General features: G+C 47.2%; 1 protein-coding gene across 14 annotated transcripts in view; it reads left to right on the plus strand.

Moving 5' to 3' along the window:
* CACNA1D (calcium voltage-gated channel subunit alpha1 D) overlaps positions 1-23,187 on the plus strand; it is a 331,678-nt gene that overhangs the window by 12,345 nt on the left and 296,146 nt on the right. For all 14 annotated transcript variants that reach the window (XM_073644565.1, XM_073644577.1, XM_073644576.1 and 11 more), the window contains exons 2-3: positions 19,618-19,939; positions 20,825-20,930. In XM_073644565.1, the coding sequence (XP_073500666.1) occupies positions 19,618-19,939; positions 20,825-20,930 (428 nt within the window). The remainder of the gene's footprint in view (positions 1-19,617; positions 19,940-20,824; positions 20,931-23,187) is intronic.

Below are 23,187 nucleotides of genomic sequence, written 5' to 3' on the forward strand. Positions count from 1 at the left end.
GTCTAGGTTGCCTAACCCCACAATAGGCAATCAGCGCTGCATTATACACATCCTGGCTTCCCAGCAGCGTGGTACCTTTAAGAGATTAATGGCAATTCTCTGTGTAATCCTTTGTCCTTCTGTGCCTCACCGTGCACAGGATACAGATCTCGCTCTTCCAGGTTTATGCGCCGTATTGATTTTTGCACAATAATTGTTTGTTTTGGTCCGGTCTCATCATCATAGGATCAAGCGGACATCTCCTCGCCAGAAATCTTTAACTTATGGATAAAATTATAAAGAATTCCTGCGCCGCCGTTACTCGGGTTCTCTTAAGTAGTTCACGTCTCTGTCGTGAAATTGTAGAGTGGGAATCGCTGTGAAAGCTTTTTAGGGGAGACATTGACAGAATAATTATGTGTTTATGCAATCCGTGCTTCTCCATCAGGAAAGTTATATTATTGGCACAGTTCTGAAGCGCTTGGTTGACGGATTAACTGACCGTAGCAAGCACCTATTGACGATGCAGCAAGTTGACTGGTACACGTTTGCTCGCATTTAAAAGGGTTGTCCGTGATTGCAAAATTGGAGGTACACTTTAAACTTTGTGATTATCAAATGGCATTTACACATCGATCACATTGGCACAGTTTCTAGCCTTGTAAGAAAATTTGAGATGCTTATATAGCGGCAGCATATTCCATCGTTCTTCACAGATGTTGACCCCAGCAGGGCTCAGTCTAAATTTCCTATCAGTATGTCTTTTATAGTGTCAGAGGACACCCACGCAAAGACGGGGAGAACATGCAAACCCCAGCATACAAGCTGGAGCAAGTTCAGAGAAGAGCTACCAGGATGGTGAGCGGACTGCAAACTATGTCCTACGAGGAACGATTAAAGGATCTGGGAATATTTAGCTTGCAAAAAAGACTTAAGAGGAGACTTAATAGCTGTCGACAAATGTCTGAAGGGCTGTCACAGTGTAGAGGGATCATCCTTATTCTCATTTGCACATGGAAACACGAGAAGCAATGGAATGAAGCTGAAAGGGAGAAGATACAGATTAGATGGAGAAGATACAAATTAGATGGAGAAGATACAAATTAGATATTAGAAAAAAACTTTTTGACAGTGAGGGTGATCAATTGGAACAGGCAGCCACGAGAGGTGGTGAGTTCTCCTTCAATGGAAGTCTTCACACAGAGGCTGGACAGACATCTGGCTGAGATGGTTTAGTGAATCCTGCATTGAGCAGGGGGTTGGACACGATGACCTCGGAGGTCCCCTCCAACTCTAACATTCTAGGATTCTATGCTTCCATTGCCCTTGGTTATATTTGAACCCAGAACCCAAACTCTGTGTCCACCAGAACAGGATCCTAAATTTCTAGAGTAAGGAACCATCCCTTTTGTCCTATCTATAAGTCCCAATAAGGCCGCGTTCAATATTTGTTCATTATTTTATATCAGTATTTGTAAGACAAAATGTTCTGTAACTGGGGCAAGACTGATGATTGTGTGATTATCATGGGGCCATTTTATAGGTTACCACTCTATAAACTAAGTTTACAGTGGACAGGGATCCTTATAAAAAAGAAGCAATGCTTCCATTAGAATATGCCCCTCGATCCAGAGCTTCTGCACCGCCAGTCTCCATTGAGACCAGAAGTGGTGATTTACTCACTGCTTAGGCCACTGATTGACTGCAGGGTTAGGCGACTAATAGTAGGGATGTCATTAGTTCCAGTCCCTTGAGAGACTGTAGCACTAGGGTGTAGATTCCAGTGCCACGTGTTGTTCCTTTTTGTTTTCCTTTTAATAAGGAAATAATAAAAAAAAAGAGTAGTGGAAGACCCCTTTAATAGAAACTTTTGAGAATCTTTTCCTAAAATGTTGCAAAGTTCTGTTCCTCTTTTATTCCTCTTAAAAATCCATGAGTAAATTAACTGGGTGCTACCGGTTGGGTTGTGAGTCTTATAAAAAATAAGGGCTCGTGCTCATGGCCATATATTCGGTCCAAGTGTGATCTGACAAAACATCCTATAGCACTTGTCCCCAGGTCATTCCATGGGGCCGTGCACATGTCAGATTTTTTCCTCGGACCGAGCTAGTCCTAGGGAAAAAAAAATCTCTCCATGCCCGAGTTTTATCCGATATTCAGATCGCACTTGGCTACACAAGTCAATGAAACATCAGACTGCACTCAGATGACATCTGAGTACAGTCTGATTTATTCGCACTGACACAATGGAAAAGATGGAGAATTTTTTTTCCCATCTTCTAATCTGAGAAAATCTGATCACACTGTGATTAGAGTTTGATCAGAGTGTGATTTGCATAATCGACCCGATTCTCTTGGATGAAGGAATACATGGTCGCCTGCACCTGCCCTGACACTGTCCAATCAGTACTGACTGTGTTGGACTTTTTATGGACACACCCCTTCGACAGGATAATGTGTAACACCCAGTTGTCATAGAGCAGGGTTCCCCAACTCCAGTCCTCAAGGCCCACCAACAGGGCATGTTTTCAGGATTTCCTTCGTATTGCACAGGTGATAATTACATCACCTGCACAGGCAATAATGCCATCACCTGAGAAACACTAAGGAAATCCTGAAAATATGACCTGTTGGTGGGCCTTGAGGACCGGAGTTGGGGAACCCTGTCATAGAGGATCAACACAATGCAGAGTTCTAGGAAAACATGGTTTACAGGGTACTTAAGGATTTACTAAAGTGAGTCTCTTTAGAAGAGGGGTGATGGGGGTGGAGAGACTAAGAAGGGTGATGGGGGTGGAGAGACTAAGAAGGGTGATGGGGGTGGAGAACATAAGAGGGGTGATGCGGGTGGAGAGAATAAGAGGGGTGATGGGGGTGGAGAGACTAAGAGGGGTGATGGTGGTGGAGAGACTAAAAGGGGTGATGGGGGTGGAGAGAATAAGAGGGGTGATGGGAGTGGAGAGAATAAGAGGGAGGGGTGATGGGGGTAGAGAGAATAAGAGGGAGGGGTGATGGGGGTGGAGAGAATAAGAGGGAGGGGTGATGGGGGTAGAGAGAATAAGAGGGAGGGGTGATGCGGGTGGAGAGAATAAGAGGGGTGATGCGGGTGGAGAGAATAAGAGGGGTGATGGGGGTGGAGAGAATAAGAGGGGTGATGGGGGTGGAGAGAATAAGAGGGGTGATGGGGGTGGAGAGAATAAGAAGGGTGATGGGGGTGGAGAGAATAAGAGGGGTGATGGGGGTGGAGAGACTAAGAAGGGTGATGGGGGTGGAGAGACTAAGAAGGGTGATGGGGGTGGAGAACATAAGAGGGGTGATGCGGGTGGAGAGAATAAGAGGGGTGATGGGGGTGGATAGACTAAGAGGGGTGATGGTGGTGGAGAGACTAAAAGGGGTGATGGGGGTGGAGAGAATAAGAGGGGTGATGGGAGTGGAGAGAATAAGAGGGAGGGGTGATGGGGGTAGAGAGAATAAGAGGGAGGGGTGATGGGGGTGGAGAGAATAAGAGGGAGGGGTGATGGGGGTAGAGAGAATAAGAGGGAGGGGTGATGGGGGTGGAGAGAATAAGAGGGGTGATGCGGGTGGAGAGAATAAGAGGGGTGATGCGGGTGGAGAGAATAAGAGGGGTGATGGGGTGGAGAGAATAAGAGGGGTGATGGGGGTGGAGAGAATAAGAGGGGTGATGGGGGTGGAGAGAATAAGAGGGGTGATGGGGGTGGAGAGAATAAGAGGGGTGATGGGGGTGGAGAGAATAAGAGGGGTGATGGGGGTGGAGAGAATAAGAGGGGTGATGGGGGTGGAGAGAATAAGAGGGGTGATGGGAGTGGAGAGAATAAGAGGGAGGGGTGATGGGGGTAGAGAGAATAAGAGGGAGGGGTGATGGGGTGGAGAGAATAAGAGCGGTGATGGGGGTGGAGAGAATAAGAGGGGTGATGGGGTGGAAAGAATAAGAGGGGTGATGGGGGTGGAGAGACTAAGAGGGGTGATGGGGGTGGAGAGAATAAGAGGGGTGATGGGGGTGGAGAGAATAAGAGGGGTGATGCGGGTGGAGAGAATAAGAGGGGTGATGCGGGTGGAGAGAATAAGAGGGGTGATGCGGGTGGAGAGAATAAGAGGGGTGATGGGGGTGGAGAGAATAAGAGGGGTGATGGGGGTGGAGAGAATAAGAGGGGTGATGGGGGTGGAGAGAATAAGAGGGGTGATGGGGGTGGAGAGAATAAGAGGGGTGATGGGGGTGGAGAGAATAAGAGGGGTGATGGGGATGGAGAGAATAAGAGGGGTGATGGGGATGGAGAGAATAAGAGGGGTGATGGGGGTGGAGAGACTAAAAGGGGTGATGGGGGTGGAGAGACTAAGAGGGGTGATGGGGGTGGGGAGACTAAGAGGGGCGATGGGGTGGGGAGCACAAGTGACTATACCCCTAGTGACCATTCTCACTCTAACAATTCTTGCATTGTTGCTCCTATTAATTTCTATCTGAGCTGCAGTTCTAATTGCATGGTGGGAACAACTGAGATTTTCAGGAATCTCGGCAGATAGATCTGTCACGTCTGCACTCTCTCTGAGACATGCTGCATTGAAAGCTAAAGTAAAAGCTCAGATTCAAGTCAATTGCATTTGTGTCTCTCCCCTGATATAAACCTATTACCTTAGTTGATTCATTGACATAGAGGAAAACAAGTGCTGGGAAATCAGATTGTCAGGGCTTGTTCTCCTCGATGGTATCAGAAGAAAGCAACCATATACGGAGCAAGGAGAGGAGCTGTAGCCTGTATTCTGCACGTGGTACCATGGAGCAATAGGGTCTTGTTTTTACATATGCTCTAGTCTCCCCATTTACCTGAATTGTCATGGTGCAGGGATAACACACGCAGTGATGTCGCGGTGCAGGGATAACACACGCAGTGATGCCGCGGTGCAGGGATCACGCACGCAGTGATGTCGCGGTGCAGGAATAAAGCACGCAGTAATGTCGCAGTCCTAGGATAACGCACGCAGTGATGTCGCGGTGCAGGGATAATGCACGCAGTGCATGTCGCGGTGCAGGGATAATGCACGCAGTGCATGTCGCGGTGCAGGGATAACGCACGCAGTAAGAAGCCAAACCAGAAACTCCATTTGCAGACGTGTGCTTCAGGATGTTTATCCCTCATCAGGGCAAAGTAGAAGAATTGGTTTGGCTGGATGAAAGGCTACTTGCATATTTAAATTCCAGGAGGCCATTGCATGGCCTATAAAGTATCCCTACGCCAGCTTGGTACGCTGAAAGGAGAAACTTGGATCCCATGTCTGAGGCCTCTCATCCACCCAAATTAATTCTGCTTTGCCCTGATGAGGGTAAACATCCTGAAACATGTTTCTGCAAATGCACTTTCTGGTTTGGATTCTTATCCGAAGTCATGTGGGAAGACCCTTTAAAGTGTTGATATTGACTTTTAGGATTTCTACATCCAATAGTAGGCACTAGAATTCCTGTCCTCTCCCTCTTTGAATGGGCTGATGGTATACCTAAATTCCTAGAGGAGCATTGAATAGCCTATAAGTCTCCTTACACCAAGTTGACACACTGCACAACTAGAAACTTTAACCCTTAGTCCCCCCAAATTAGGGTAATGCACAAAATAATGTCACAGTATAGGGATAATGCACCAAGTGATGTCACAGTACACATGGATCAAGCTTAAGGTGATGTTACAGTACAGGGATGGAGCGTACGGTGATGTCACAGCGCGGGGATGGGGCTTACGGTGATGTCACAGCGCGGGGATGGGGCTTACGGTGATGTCACAGCGCGGGGATGGGGCTTACGGTGATGTCACAGCGCGGGGATGGGGCTTACGGTAATGTCACAGCACGGGGATGGGGCGTACGGTGATGTCACAGCACGGGGATGGGGCGTACGGTGATGTCACAGCGGGGGATGGGGCGTACGGTGATGTCACAGCGCGGGGATGGGGCTTACGGTTATGTCACAGCGCGGGGATGGGGCTTACGGTGATGTCACAGCGCGGGGATGGGGCGTACGGTGATGTCACAACACGGGGATGGGGCGTACGGTGATGTCACAGCGCGGGGATGGGGCCTACGGTGATGACACAGTAACCCTTTCCATTGTCCATAGTCCTCACTAATTGGACCTTAGGCCAATTGTTAGCTGCCCTGCCTGCTACCAAGGTAGTTCCCCTCATGGTGTCACCTTGGGTAAGAGCAAATAGAGGCATCAGACTGCAGGTGTTATAGGTGTCTCGCATAAGTAATAGCCTGAAGCCATTACGGAGGACCTGTCATCTGACGTACACTTTTTACCTGGTGTAAATGCCGCTGTTCTCCTGAATCCTCCATAATGAAGAATGGCCCCACATAGTCCTCCACATGGTGTTGAGGGCCAAATATAATCACCCTGAGGGCCAAATTTGGCCCACGGGGCAGAGTTTGACTTATGCTTTAAAGTAATATGCATGTACTTAGTCCATGGGTGTTAATCCTATCTATCTATCGATCGATCTATCTATCCATTATTTTCATGTGCTCGTGCCCCGCTCTGTTCTGTACAGTGAGGCGGTGAATATTAATGCTCCGCAGTAATCCATGTGCGCTCTGTTTATCCTTCCCCCCGCTCGGTTGCTGTACTTCCCATGTGATTAATTGCCATACCGGCGTGCCGCGTGCTCTCATACAGCGACGGTGCCTCCCCGGAGCGCTCTTACTTTTAATGGTGGTCATTTGTATGCCCTGATAATACTCTTCAATCATCTCTCTAGTGGGAGGTCCGCTCGGCCCAGGAGAGGGGTTAATTTTTATAAATACCATAGATTAATACGTGACCTCACTCTGCCCAAGAGGGGTCCCGTTATGCATATGTTCTACATCTCGCTGCCTTTTAATGCTATAGACTAGTTGAGCTCCAGACCGATGCCTTATCCGTCCTTACTCTGCGTTTTGCGCAGCTTTTTCATAGCATGTATTAGGATCGCTCATTTGCTTTTTATTTAGTATAATTTAAAAGCTAGTATAAAGTTTCTTGTTGAGCTTTATTGGACCATTTCACATTGGAAACCCTGTAATTTTAACATAAATGTAATAAATCTTTTTTTGTATCTGCAAGTGGAAAAATTACTTATATAATACTTTGCAATTCTGAAAAAAAAGTGTTGAAATAATACAAGGTATGCCTTATTCCAGATCAGCACCTATTAGGCAGTGTGCTGAGTAACTTAAGAAGAATTTGTTGTCGGAAAATTACCCATCCTTTAATCATGTTTTTAAGTATTTTTTTTTATATTTTCTATATAACTATATTTAAAAAAATAAATAAGAAATTAGACTATTTCCTGTTCTGTACAGAATACTTTTCAGCATTCTCATTATCCTTACAGATTAGATTACAATGACCTCTATTATTCTTTTCAGCCTATGTTTCCGATTTCTGACCGCAGCTTGTGTTTAGACTATCCTTCTGCTTGATTATTCTGCTACTTTCCCTTTCCTCCTGCTATTGATGTGGCCTCTTGACCATTCCCTGCCAGAACGCTACACCGGTCAGCAGCTACTCTGTGGACCCAACCGTGTGTAATTCCAGATCTCTGAACAGGGGTTAAAGGGGTTGTCCACTATTTGGCGCCAAACATTCAGGTCAAGAAGGGGTTGTCCTAGTAGTGGACAAACCCTTTTACCCCTGTACAGGGATCTGGAATTACCCACGGTTGGGTCGACAGAGTAGCTGCTGACCGGTGTAGCGTTCTGGCAGAGCAAACCCTGGGAACTGGTTGGTGGAGTAGCTAACGCTAAGCCTGTGCGTAGAAACCCTATTAAATGTTGCCAACCTTCCACTGACAGCGATCCCTGATAACCAGGAAATACTTGTATAGAAATCAGTAAAGTCAGAGTCAATCTAATGCCTATTTCCATGTGGCTTCCTGTAAAGAAAAGGAAGTTTGAGCAAATAGAGTTACAAGACTCTGATGGAGCAGCCATGTTGGTAGTCCGTGGCCGCCGGCCCAGCATCCTGCGAACCTCCTCCTAATTTCCAACATCCCTAGCTCCTTTTGTGATCTGTAGGCCTAGAGCAATGTCATCATTGCAGCATGATGCATGTATGACGTACCTACTAAACTTACCGTGTCTACTTATACTTAATGTGTCTGTAATGATAATGAGACTTCTGAAAAGTCTTTTGTACAGAAGAGGAAAAATGAGGATTCTGTGTGGTTGTTACATTTTGTAAAGCGAGAGCTATGGAGCCTTTACCCCGCTTAGTTTGGATTTTTAAGACTAAATGAGCTATCCTTTCAAAGAAAATGTTCTGTTGACCTCATAAAACCCTTGATGGCTTCTGTTAAAATGCACGCCATCTTGAAGATTTATTTTTCTCCGAAATATCAAAAAAGACTGACTGATCCCCGGTGGGCAGAGGTGCGCTGGAGGTCGCGCAGGCGAGTGTCATCTAGGAGTGAATGCAGCGAAGGCTCCTCACACTGGGAAATATTTGGACGTTTCACAGAAAGTGACATGTTTAACACTAAACGTGTTTCATTTATTGGAGGCAGAAAAGTGGAGAAATTTACCCGAGCGTGAACTTGGTAGAGAAAGTGACGCTTAGACTGCGGTCAGAGCCCTATCGGAGGAGTCAGGAGAAAAGGAGAAGAAAACAATTTGTGATTTTTGTGATTAAATTTAGTGATGCCCTCTCTTCTTGCAGAATATCAAAAATAACAGTTCTTCTAATGTAATAGCATTATTAGTATTATTTCACTGTGACGACGGCAGAGATCCAATGATAAACCATGTTCAGAGATGTTGCTTCTTAAAGGGATTAACACCTATGCTGCAATTTTTTCTTCTTAATTTAAATGCATGTATTTAAGTCTAAAATCATTTTGTAAGAGTTTTTTTGCCTGCCTATTCAGCTTTGTTGTTGTTTGTGGTCATAATTCAGCTGATAGGAGGTAAAATAAAATGCTGCCAAACCACCTCGAAACGCGTAGTGCAACTTCATCCTAATTGCACAATGTAACGGGTCTGGGAGGCGGAACCTCTGAGCTACTATACAAGGGGGCGGCCCTTGTAAGGGAGCGGGCGGCAGTCTCTGGATGAACGGACAGGGAGATACGGCAAGTGATCAGGGCAGTCTCTGGGTAAAGGGTAGGTACGACCTGTGATGGCAGAGCCTCCGGGTAGGCTAGCAGGCAGATGGTAGATGTGTGCTCCCAGGTGAGCAAGCGAGAGTCTCTGGAATAACAGGTGGTCACGGCACGTGACGGCGGAACCTCCGGGCTGGCAAGCAGGCAGGTAACGGAGAAGCGCTCCCAGGTGAGCGGGCAAGAGTCTCTGAAGTAGCTGATGGTCACAGCACGTGACAACGGAGCCTCCGGGCTGGCAAGCAGGCAGGTAACGGAGAAGCGCTCCCAGGTGAGCGGACAAGAGTCTGAAGTAGCTGATGGTCACAGCACGTGACAACGGAGCCTCCGGGCTGGCAAGCAGGCAGGTAACGGAGAAGCGCTCCCAGGTGAGCGGACAAGAGTCTGAAGTAGCTGATGGTCACAGCACGTGACAACGGAGCCTCCGGGCTGGCAAGCAGGCAGGTAACGGAGAAGCGCTCCCAGGTGAGCGGGCAAGCTGGTCCATAGACAGACTGACCGGAGTTGTAAGGCAGACCGTCGGACCTCAGGAAAGTAGGCAGGTAGCTGATGTGCGCTCCCAGGTGAGCGGGCAGGCTGGTCCTTTAGACAGACTGACAGGAGTAGTAAGGCAGACCGTCGGACCTCAGACTGGCAGACAGGTAACAAGTATTCAGGCAGGAATCAGGCAGGTAACTGGCAGGAAACTGGCAGGTAACTGGCAACGGGACCTGAGGGCTGAAGCACAGGTGAGACACAGGTGCAAACAACATTGCTCGGGCACCTCCATTTTGGAGGAGGTGCCTTATATATGATGAAGTCCTCCGGCCATTGGCCGGGGACTCCTTAGGACGGCGCGCGCGGCCCCTTTAAGAGGAGGGGAGCGCGCGCGCGCCCTAAGCACAGGGGCCGGGAAGGAGCGCGCGCTGAGAGCAGAGCGGGAGGAGGACGCCGGGAAGGAGCGTGCGCTGACAGCAGAGCGGGGAGAGGACGCCGGGCACGGAGCAGAGCGGTGAGGGGAGCAGCGTCCCTGCCTAGCAGAGGGCAGGGACGCCAGCGCTACACACAATATCTGTCCTTTTTGGCTGTCAGGGGTGGAACCACAATAACATAACCCAGGGCTCGACAAACCCAGGCGCCTGGTCGCCAGTGGCGCCTAGAAAATGTTGTCTGGCGCCTAGAAAATGTTGCCTGGTGCTTGAGGAGTTGAGAAGAAAAAAAAATACTCTCAATCCAATCCCACCTCCTGCACGGAGTCATCCAATCGGAGGAAGCAGGGACAGTATCACTCAGGCCGCCTTCTCCACTTTGCTCCGCCCCGCTTATGCTCCGGGACTGGACAGGGAGAGTTGGGTTACGGGGAAGCAGGGCCGGCGTCAGCACCCGGCGTACCCGGGCAAGTGCCGGGGCCCTGGAAAATCAGAGGGGCCCAGCCGCCCACTCACTGTCGGGGCCCGGGCCCACACACCCACCCGCCCACTCACTGTCGGGGCCGGGCCCACACACTGTCGGGGCCGGGCCCACACACCCACCCGCCGACTCACTGTCGGGGCCGGGCCCACACACCCACCCGCCGACTCACTGTCGGGGCCGGGCCCACACACCCACCCGCCCACTCACTGTCGGGGCCCTGGCCGCTTCCTCGGCACCTGTTCAGGGACGCAGGCGCTGCTTGATTGCCGGCACTCCCCCAGACATGGCCGCGCGCTGTCTGGCTGTGTCTGCTGGTAATGACACGGCAGGGTCGACGGCACTGCACCTTTAATTGTGCTTGTGTGTCGCTCCTGCCGCGTCATTACTAGCAGACACAGCCGCACAGCGCGCGGCCATGTCTGGGGGAGTGCCGGCAATCAAACACCGTGGGAGCGGAGGTCCTGCACAGATGGGCGGGAGGGGCCCGGACCCGACCGAAAGTGGGCCCCTCTGATGTTCCAGGGCCATGAAGTCTGTGACACGCCGGGGGCCCTGCACTGCCCCATACCCGAGGAGCTGCTGGACAGGACACTGGACCGGGGACAGGTGAGTGAGGCTTCCCCAATCCCCATATTAAAAATATTAGTAATGGGTCTGTGTGAGTGCATGTACAGTTATATGAAAAAGTTTGGGCACCCCTATTAATCTTAAGCTTAATGTTTTATAAAAATTGGTGTTTTTGCAACAGCTATTTCAGTTTGATATATGTAATAACTGTTGGACACAGTAATGTTTCTGCCTTGAAATGAGGTTTATTGTACTAACAGAAAATGTGCAATCTGCATTCAAACAAAATTTGACAGGTGCATAAGTATGGGCACCTCACCAGAAAAGGGAGACATTAATATTTAGTAGATCCTCCTTTTGCAAAAATAACAGCCTCTAGTCGCTTCCTGTAGCTTTTAATGATTTCCTGGATCCTGGATGAAGGTATTTTTGACCATTCCTCTTTACAAAACAATTCCAGTTCAGTTAAGTTTGATGGTCGCCGAGCATGGACAGCCCTCTTCAAATGATCCCACAGATGTTCAATGATATTCAGGTCTGGGGACTGGGATGGCCATTCCAGAACATTGTAATTGTTCCTCTGCATGAATGCCTGAGTAGATTTGGAGTGGTGTTTTGGATCATTGTCTGGCTGAAAGATCCATCCCCTGCGTAACTTCAACTTTGTCACTGATTCTTGAACATTATTGTCAAGAATCTGCTGATACTGAGTGGAATCCATGCGTCCCTCAACTTTAACAAGATTCCCGGTGCCGGCATTGGCCACACAGCCCCAAAGCATGATGGAACCTCCATCAAATTTTACTGTGGGTAGCAAGTGTTTTTCTTGGAATGCTGTGTTTTTTTGCCGCCATGCATAACGCCTTTTTATATGACCAAACAACTCAATCTTGGTTTCATTAGTCAACAGGACCTTCTTCCAAAAAGAAATTGGCTTCTCCAAATGTGCTTTTGCATACCTCAGCCGACTCTGTTTGTGGCGTGCTTGCAGAAACGGCTTCTTTCGCATCACTCTCCCATACAGCTTCTCCTTGTGCAAACTGCGTCGTATAGTTGACCGATGCACAGTGACACCATCTGCAGCAAGTTGATGCTGCAGCTCTCTGGAGGTGGTCTGAGGATTGTCCTTGACTGATCTCACCATTCTTCTTCTCTGCCTTTCTGATGTTTTTCTTGGCCTGCCACTTCTGGCCTTAACAAGAACTGTCCCTGTGTTCTTCCATTTCCTTACTATGTTCCTCATAGTGGAAACTAACAGGTTAAATCTCTGAGACAGCTTTTTGTATCCTTCCCCTGAACAACTATTTTGAATAATCTTTGTTTTCAGATCATTTGACAGTTGTTTTGAGGAGCCCATGATGCCACTCTTCAGAGGAGATTCAAACAGGAGAACAACTTGCAAGTGGCCACTTTAAGTAACTTTTCTCATGATTGCATACACCTGGCTATGAAGTTCAAAGCTCAATGAGGTTACAAAACCAAAAAAGTGCTTTAGTAAGTCAGTAAAAAGTAGGTAGGAGTATTTAAAACAAGAAAATGATAAGGGTGCCCATACTTATGCACCTGTCAAATTTTGTTTGAATGCAGATTGCACATTTTCTGTTAGTACAATAAACCTCATTTCAAGGCAGAAACATTACTGTGCCCAACAGTTATTACATATATCAAACTGAAATAGCTGTTGCAAAAGCACCAATTTTTATAAAACATTAAGCTTAAGATTAATAGGGGTGCCCAAACTTTTTCATATAACTGTATGTGAATGTCAGTGTATATGACTGTGTATATATATTTGTCTGTTTTATCTATGTGTATGTCTGTATGTGTACATATGTCTGCGTACCGTGTGTGCGCGCGCATATGTCTGCGTACCGTGTGTGCGCGCGCATGTCTGCGTACCGTGTGTGCGCACGCATATGTCTGCGTACCGTGTGTGCGTGTGCATATGTCTGCGTACCGTGTGTGTGCGCGCATATGTCTGCGTATGTGAAGGATGAGGGGACAGGCTGGGCCATGTGTAATAAATAAATAAATAAATATATATATATATATATTTATTTCTCCGCCGTATCTGTGCATCATGAATCGTGTATGTGTTAAAAGGGCCCACTTAGACTCTTTCGCCCGGGGCCCAGAAAAACCTGGAGCCGGCCCTGGGGGGAAGGATCGCTGTGGCCGGGGGCCCGTTCTCATCTCCCGCTACCTGTGTAAGTACATACAAAGGCCGTGCTCCCCGGGGAGACGCCGTGTGTGAGGGGGTCTATATGTACAGTTTGTCAACAAAAAAAATTCTGGCTCCTAAATTTTTTGGCTGGCTCCTAGATTCTGAACAACTTTGTCGACCCCTGACATAACCCTCTCCCCCATACCCCTCGTGGGAATGGGTCTCAGATTGAATGAAGACCACTGCTGTATCAATTGTCGTTAAGAGTTATGTGGATAGCTGAGTGCAGTACTTGGCCATCCCCATTAGTCCCATAGACAATGAATAGTCCCATAGACCATGAGACCCAAAGACTCCTCTGTCACTTAAAGGATTATTTCCAAAAAATCAACAGGATAGGAGATGACTTTTTGATCTTTGGGGTCCAACCGCTGGATAGGGGATAACTTCATTTTTTTATGAATAACCTTTTAAGAGGATACCATTGTTGTATAATAAGATTAGGGCCCTGTTCAAATTTTGCAGTGGGCCCGGGAGCAACTCTCCATACTTCACCGCTAAGGGCCCTTTTACAGAATGCTCCTTCGTTGGGAGAATCATTTTTAAGCAGGCTTAAAAATCATCATTTTCGGCAGCATGTCGCCCAGTGTAAACAGACCATGTGCTGCCGAGAACATTGTGTTCTATGCAGACAGTCGGATTGTGTTACCTCGTGCATGCATAGTAGTGCAGTCGGCTTGTGCAAATGGGCCGTTATGACCATCTAACAGCTTGCATGTAGCCGATCGACGGTGGTTTATCAGCTGCTATCGGGCGATGTTCTCGGGCCCTTTACTTTCGTTGCTCCAATAGTAGATGCAAATTAGTTCTCCAGGTGACGAAAGCCATCTCACAAGTTCTACCAGTTGAAGGTAACCACCAGGGCCGGCGTCAGCACCCGGGCAAGTGCCGGGGCCCTGAGCAGGCAGAGGGGCCCACTGGCTGTCGCGCACCCCGCCGGGCTATGGGCGGAGGAGAGCGGTGTCAGCGCCCGCCCTTCTCCCCCGCTTGCTCAGGGCCCCGGCAGCCGGATACTTACCTCTCCCCGTGCCTCCGCAGATCCGCTGTCTTCCTGCTCTGCGCTCCCTGTGACGTCTCAGGTCCACCGCGCCCTCCCCTGAGCCATCACAGGCAGCGCAGAGCGGGAAGATACCGGCGACGCTGGAGTCCGGACCCGAGCAGCGGGCAGCAGGTGAGGAGGAGTGAGGTGAGTATTTGATTTTTTTTTTTAATGTATAGAGGCATGGGGCATAATATGGGGGGGTGACATCCTGCATGGGGCATTATAAAGAGGGGGGGTACATCCTGCATGGGGCATTATAAAGAGAGGGGGTGACATCCTGCATGGGGCATTATAGAGAGAGGGGGTGACAGCCTGCATGGGGCCTTATAAAGAGGGGGGGGGGGTACATCCTGCATGGGGCATTATAAAGAGAGGGGGGGTGACATCCTGCATGGGGCATTATAAAGAGAGGGGGGTGACATCCTGCATGGGGCATTATAAAGAGACGGGGGTGACATCCTGCATGGGGCATTATAAAGAGAGGGGGTGACATCCTGCATGGGGCATTATAAAGAGAGGGGGTGACATTCTGCATGGGGCATTATAAAGAGAGGGTTGTGACATCCTGCATGGGGCACTATAAAGAGAGGGGGGTGACATCCTGCATGGGGCATTATAAAGAGAGGGGGTGACATCCTGCATGGGGCATTATAAAGAGGGGGGGTGACATCCTGCATGGGGCATTATAAAGAGAGGGGGGTGACATCCTGCATAGGGCATTATAAAGAGGGGGGTGTGACATCCTGCATGGGGCCTTATAAAGAGGGGGGTGTGACATCCTGCATGGGGCCTTATAAAGAGGGGGGGCGTACATCCTGCATGGGGCATTATAAAGAGGAGGGGTGACACCCTGCATGGGGCATTATAAGGGGGGGGAACAGCCTGCATGGGGCATTATAAGGGGGGGGGGCAGCCTGCATAGTGCTTTATGTGGGGGGAACAGCCTGCATGGAGCGTTATAAGGAGACCAGTATCCTGTATGGAGCCTTATATGGGGGCCAGTATCCTGTATGGAGCCTTATATGGGGGCCAGTATTCTGTATGGAGCCTTATATGGGATCCAGTATTCTGTATGGAGCATTATATGGGGGCCAGTATTCCGTATGGAGCCTTATATGGGGGCCAGTATTCCGTATGGAGCCTTATATGGGAGCCAGTATTCCGTATGGAACATTATATGGGGGCCAGTATTCCGTATGGAGCCTTAAAGGGGGGCCAGTATTCCGTATGGGGCCTTATATGGGGGCCAGTATTCCGTGTGGGGCCTTATATGGGTGCCAGTATTCTGTGTGGGGCCTTATATGGGGGCCAGTATTCCGTATGGGGCCTTATATGGGGGCCAGTATTCCGTATGGGGCCTTATATGGGGGCCAGTATTCCGTATGGAGCCTTATATGGGGGCCAGTATTCCGTATGGGGCCTTATAGGGGGGCCAGTATTCCGTATGGGGCCTTATATGGGGGCCAATATTCCGTATGGGGCCTTATATGGGGGCCAGTATTCTGTGTGGAGCGATTCGCCGGTTTCTGAGCTATTGTGGAATTTACAATAGATATCACTCATGTAATGTCGTAAGTGAAATCCTTGGCCTTGTACTATATATATATTTCTCTTCGGTATCTGTGCATCATGATTCGTGGTTTGTGTTAAAGGGGCCCACTGAGACTCTTTCGCCCGGGGCCCAGAAAAACCTGGAGCCAGCCCTGGTAACCACCGTATAAGTCAACGTCCCATGTGTAGACTGCGCTTTGGGATTCTGTGGAGTAGGAAACTGTTTAGCTGTGGCATAATTGGCCTTTGATGTTGGTGTGGGGGGTACTGCTTCTCCTCTTGGTGCCACCAGCTGTGACCCCTCCATACAGATCAGCTCCTCTTTCATTTGGAGCACAGAGTCAGAGCAGAGAGGTTTATGTTGACTTTTGGTGCGGCTACCCAATAGGTGGCACTAGACAGTTTTTTTTCACCTAGAGGAGAGCTAATTTGCTTATCTGTTTTTTCCCAGGAAGCATTGCCTTGTCTAGAAGTCTCCTCAAAGAGAGACAAAACTCCAGGTCTAGAGCTAAGTACAGTTCATATCATCAGTGAGAACACTCCCTTCTCAAGGAGATCAAACCTTCGGGTCCCACTCCAGAGTCCAACATGACAGATGTCCTATTTGTCTGATTCTACCATCTCTTTATGTTCTCATCTTGTGATTGACGAGAGGTAGGGAATTCATGGTTATGTGAGAGGACTAATCCATTATGGATGACTTGTGGCCCCGCAGCCAGCCTTGTACGTAGCCTCCTGAGCCAATCACATACTTGTGTTCCGGAGGAGACATGGACCCAGATCTTTGATTTTCCAAGGAACTAAATATGAATCTTTCCGGAAATAGTGAGATCTTATCTTGATATCATCTGATAAATGTTGCAGGTTTTTGGTTTTCATTAAGGAGGTGTTCTCATAGGAATGTTTTATGCTGATGTATCTTCTATACCTTTGAAAAATGAAGGGTCTTTGATCAAACATTTTGATCCCATGTGTACCTCTTCACTCTTTAGTATCCTTGTTCCCCCAATCTATAAAGACTATTGTAGGATGTCATTGCTTTTTTCTGTAAAATCATGGTTGGAAGCTGTTTCCTGCTCTAGTTTTTGTACTAGTCATTGATAAGTTAGGTTACCTCTGGTTTTATAAGATTGTATTGTCTTGTGTAGAGTTGGTACTAAGGTTGAGAAGTTTTCTGTTGTGTTATTTGCCAATGCGGATTCGCAGTAGATTTCGCCACAAAGAGTGAAATTTTAGGTAAACATATGTTGCATGATAGACCTAGTACAGTTTTTGAGGACTTCTGTTATGTATTTTTAGTGTGGAATCTGCAACAAAAATCTGCAACAAATCTGCTCCATCTGGACATTCTAAAGCTGGGTTTACAATTGCAACCGTGAAAGGAGTTCTACTATAATAAAATGGCCCGTTACTTACCGTAATTCAAATGGCAGCCCGTCCTAGTCACGTGTCAGGATGGGCTGCAGTCTGAAGAAACACAGCTCACGAGACTTGTGTCTCAACTAACAGAGGAGCTGTTTTGTAAGAACACACACATCAGTGAGCTGAAGAGAAAGGCTGTGATATGAGATGAACTAAATCTTCTCCTTAGGTGACAGTGCACAAAGGATTGTTTCTCCAGCCTGAGTCCTCCTTGCGCAGTCAGTCAGCTGAGAAGATTTATTTCTTCTGTATCAGCCCTCCTTCGGCAGCTGACCGGTACTTGTGCTTACGGTACAGTTCCTCAGTCAGTTGAGACACAGGTCTCAGGAGCTGTGTTTCTTCAGACTGCAGCCTGTTCTTTTACATGACTAGGACGGGCTAACATGTCAATTACGTGATGGCCAATTTTATTACTTTCTTGGAGAACCCCTTTAAACAAATGCTGATCGACTACATGGCCAGTCACATTTCTGAGCGCACAGAATGATCGTTTATATGACCATTCTGTGCACACAGAATATCAATGCTGTCCACAGAACAACTCATTCCCTGGCCCGTCTAATTGGGATTTAAGTGTTGGCATTAAAAAGGAAATAATAACTATCATGCTCAACTCTTATACTGTTTCCTCCTGATTCTGTGTCCTTCTTAATAATCTGTCGTCCTTGGGATTCCACTTTCTTTGGTGCCATTATTACATACTTGCCAACTGTTGGCGTTGCTTATTCAAAAGGTCTTCGTGGCACCCAAAATATTCCCCTTAAGCATACCCTTTTACCACTCCAAGCCCCCTCCATGCTCCTTTTCCCTTTGCAGTGTGGTTTGATGCCAGGTCTTCCCTCTGATGACCGAGCACCTCTACATTACACCCAAGAAACATGCACCTGGAAGATTTGCCAACCTTTCCATCAGTCCAAGAGGTCTTCCTTTTTCTGGCAGTCTCCTCAATGTTTCAGATAGGTCGGCAAGTAGTCATCTCTTCTCTGCGTGACGCATCACCATAGCAGGATACATTTTTTTCATTGCTCTCACGTGTGACATGCTGTTCTGTTGGATAGCATTACATTACATGGGTCATTATTGGGGCCATTTCATAGCTTTTTTCTGAGTTTTTCACTGACCTGTAGACTTGAATGGGTGATTTGGATCCGTCACTCGAATCAAAATCGGACGTGCTCCGTTTGTTTTGTTTTTTGCAGACACTCTGTCCACCAAAAGACATGGATATTTGAACAACACCATAGACTATAATTGTTACGTGGTCTATCTGTAAAAAACATAGAAAGAAAACAGATGTCCGACTTGGAAGATAGAACTAGAATTGGATCCTAAACATATCAGAGCTGCAAATCTTCGTATTCTTTGCACAGTTTTTCTTTTGCTTTGGCATTACCGATACCTTTTGTTTGCCCTCATTGGTGTCACGATTCCACTCCTCAGTGTGTCTGGGGTTCAGTTACTGGCAGATCAGCCATTCAATCTGGTGCAGGGGCGTGCTGAAGCTGTCAGTACTTTGATTGACAGCTCAGTCGTCCGGTCTGGTGCAGGGGCTTGCTGAACAGTACTTTTACAGCTCAGTTGTCCAGTCTGGTGAAGGGGTGTGCTGAACTGTCAGCGTTTTCATTGTCAGCTTGGCTGTTCAATCTGAGACTGAGAGATGCTGGGCTTTCTTCAGGTGTTTCCTGTCCCAGGTGATTACTCAGCTGTTTAGCTGGGCTGTTAGTCCCCGACCTCTGCCAGCGGTAGCTTCAGCTAAGTGTGGTTGGTTTTCATTGTGCCTAGTGTTTTGCTTGATGATCTTTCTTTGCCTGACCTTGGACCTCCGTCTGTTTAACCCCTTTGCTCTGATCCGCTATCTTCCTGGTATTTTGACCTCGGACCATTACTTGACTACACTTTTGTCTCTTCCCTCTATTTATGACGTACCCTCCTGGCTTTTGACCTTGGACTCCTTGACTATCCAGACTCACGGCTTGTCCATGAGAAGTGACTCAGCGTCACATTTGGCACTTGAGATTTACTGTGGGTGACTGATTTCAATGATAAAATCTTTTTACTTAGTGCTTATATGGTCGTGATTTCTGAAAGCCTTTGGAAAAGCTGTCCGCCATTCATACATGATGTTACCGAGAATTGATTGCATTTTCTGGCTGTCTCTATTGTGTACAGGGTAAAGACGCCCTTTAATAAAGCTAATCTGTGCTATACGTCCTGTGTGGCTGGAATAATGAACACGTGGACCTTTGATTTTCTGCACAATTGTCTGGCCAACGAAAATAATAACATGTCCTCTTGGTTCACAGGGCCGAACTATGCAAGTAGCAAGCGACCTCCACTCGCTGTTGACGGGTCAAGTCTCCAGTCCGGTAGTGCAGCGCCGACGAAGCAGACCGTCCTATCTTGGCAAGCTGCGATCGATGCTGCCCGACAGGCCAAGGCTGCCCAGAATATGAGCACCACTGAGCCCCTGCCGGTTGGATCCCTGTCGCAGAAAAAACGGCAGCAGTATGCGAAGAGCAAGAAACAAGGTGGAAGCTCAACCAACAACAGACCAGCCCGTGCCCTTTTCTGCTTGTCTCTCAATAACCCAATCCGGAGAGCCTGTATCAGTATAGTAGAATGGAAGTATCCTTTATGGTGTCAAGTTCTTGTCTCTTGGTGAAATCTTTTCTTTAAAGGGGTTGTCCGACAGTAAAATATATATATTTTTTCTTAGCCATGGATTAAAAATAATAAACGGAGATATAGTCACCTTCAAGCTTTCCCCGAGGATTCATCGTAGACTACTTCGAAGGTCCACGCTAGCTTCGGAAGTGGTGTCTGCCCAGTTCGGAAGTCCCAGCATTGCTGTCAATAGAATAGCGCGTCATCATCTGTTTATCCAATGACACGCTCTTCTAGTTACCTGACCGCTGCAGCCAATCACAGACTACAGTGGTGCTGGAACTTCCACCGCTTACGGAGATGACTGAGACTGCGCTAGATCTGCGGGGGGGGGGGGGAGCTAAAAGTTGAGTATCAGTTAATTATTTTTATATAAAAAAAATTTAGTGTTAGACAACCCTTTTAAGGAAATATAAGGGGGCAACTGTTCAGGGGTTGTCCACTTTTGGGGACATTTTTTATTTTGGTGAAATGCAATGATTTGTGCTATGCGTCAGACCCCCACCGATCACATGGATAGGTCATCGATATCATAGAATTAGAGATGGTGCGAATCAATTTGTAGGACCCGATCCAGCGGCCAGGATGGGATCCCTGAGAGCCGCCTTCTACCTCCCGCTCTTCCTTTGATTAGCCGGCTAATCAAAAGAAAGGAGGTGGTGGTTCTCAGGGCTTCGGTCCAACTACGTGGCTTCTCGACCAGGTCCTGCGAATCAATTTGTACCAACTCTAGTCAGTACTGTTTTATCCCTTTAATCCAATAGTATGTATTAATAAGTTTTCCGAACCAGACCCATTTTCTTTGGATTGCTTTAACCATGTTGTAACCTTAACCTTTGCCTTCAGACCATTTGACATATTTATATTAGTGGCGATTTTTGCCAATTGTGTGGCCTTAGCTGTTTACATCCCATTCCCCGATGACGATTCCAACTCCACCAACCACAACCTGGTAAGACCTGCGGTGTTTTTCTTCTATTTTTTTGTATATTTTGTATAATACTAAATGTCAATGGAGGAAGCTGGAGATTGTGGTTGAAAATATTGCAGATTTCCTGGCAAAATGGCACGAATCGCCTCCTGTCCATGTGCAGCTTGTTTGATGAGCGATCCGGGCGGATGGGCACTTGTGAATTACATTTGTGGAGGATGTTACGAGGGCTGATAAACAGTCAGGCTCTGTCATGTCTCAAGTGAACGTCCGTATGACGAGGAGCCGGATGTAAACAGTACATGGAGGGCGCTGTGTGTAGAATGATTCGATTATCGCTGTTTTGTGCTCTGTATGTTGACGCACTCAATAGTATCAATACTGAGCATGAAAAAAGTGGTATTTCCATATATGTTAAGCTGGCCTTATACTTTATAGAGCATTTCTCTGCACCCACAATCAAGTATTTATACAAGATCAGGCATCAGCTTATCTTCCCTGTATTAAGAAAGACTGGGCATGTTAAAATCCAACAGCCCGATCCTTTTTTTTTTTTATGACGTATAAAGAATATTGGGACTCCCCCATACAAATTAAACAGAATCCAGACGTCTGTATATAACGGTCTGAGTACGGACCAAGAAGCACGGACTGAGCCGAATTCGACAGGAGACCTGCGGCCAGTCCATGCTTCATGATCTGTACTCGAAATGTGCTATATGTACGTCTGAATTTCTGAATTAGGTGGACAGCTAGTCCTACAGAGATCGTAAGGTTTGGCCATCATTTTTGGCGTTTTTACGCCAGTACCAAAATAGTTTGGGGCTTGGTGAAGCCGGCCCGTCTAGTTAATCAAAATCAACACCAGTAGTTTCTAGCCGGCTTGTTCATTCATACTGGTGTGCAAAACAGGAAAAAAAAAAAGGACCAAGTCCTTTGAAAGTATGGTGTAAGGAGGAGAAAAGTGACCAATCTTTCTTGGTAAGAGTCACCAAATTTATCATACCGTGTGCAAGGTATGGTTTTTCTAGGGGGGTCTGAGTCACGTCTTAGCTTTTGATACGATCGTGACATTTGCCTGGTTCAGACAGCGGGTTTATGGCTGCTTTTCTTTTTTTTACGCACGTTCTCAGCATTTTCCTGTGCGCTGTACTTGTCGTAATGAAATGTTGGCTTGTTCGGTCCTGTTATGTAAAGCAATGCACTTGTCGTCTGCCATATAAGTGGATTCCTGCGGTGGGCTTAAGTCATTGACTTTACTTGACGGCATGTGTATACCCTCCTGCATACAAAGAAGCTTCATCATGGGAGCGCAGCGAAATCTACTCCCTCCTATCTGCCTATAATGGATTTCTGCAATGCACAGTTTGGCTCAGGGGGTCTCTTGGCTCGTCGGTCTTTATATCGCGAGTCCTGACTTTCAAGTGATCAAGAACAGTGAGAATTTTAAAGGGCGTATATACCAAGGAGAGAGACCTCCTGTGGGACCCTTGGGGGAGAGGTGGTCTTTTCACCATCAAAATCATCTTGACCGCTGCGCTCTGCATAAAGCAGAGACTGAGATGAGAAGCTGAGCAGCTTATGAATCATGTGCAGCGCTCCGTGCTCTCCCGCAGCGCTCTGCCTCTGCTCTCAGAGCCAGAGAGCTGCTGAGAAAGCAGCCCCAAAGTTAAAAAAAAAAAAAAAAAAAGTGTCCACAGTAATAATGAAACCTAAAAACAGCCATTACTATTAATGTTATTTACCCAATTTTTCTAACTATGGAGCTAGGGTAATAAAATAGTTATATAACAAAAAATAAATAAATAATAAACTTTATAAAACTCTTTATTTTATTCATTTTATGTTGAGAAAAAGAGGCAAACTATAAAGATGTCGGCATTTTCTTTAAGGGGAATCTGTCAGCAAGTTTTTGCAATGTAATCTGACAGCAGCGTGATGTAGGGACAGAGACTCTGAATCCGGTGATGAGTCACTTAGTTTACTGGGTGCAGCAGTTGTGATACAATCAGAGTTTTCTCTGCTGCAGAGCTCTGGTGGTGTGGGCGGGGTTATACAAAGCAGTTGACTAGGAGGCACGCGACACCTAGTCCTGTAGTGATAATCTTCTGCTGATAAAACATTTATTTCATTAAAACAGCAACACACAGCCAAGTAAGTGACACATCGCTAGAATCGGGGTTTCTGCCCCTACATCAGGTGATTTCAGATTCACTTTAAATAGAATACATGCACTTGGGCTATAAGGTTCAGTACTAGACTGGTAGAAGGGGCTCAA

Source organism: Phyllobates terribilis, unplaced genomic scaffold (genome assembly GCF_046119375.1).
Source record: "Phyllobates terribilis strain yellow unplaced genomic scaffold, ASM4611937v1 Scaffold_8__6_contigs__length_399053987, whole genome shotgun sequence".
Taxonomy (NCBI): Eukaryota; Metazoa; Chordata; class Amphibia; order Anura; family Dendrobatidae; genus Phyllobates; species Phyllobates terribilis.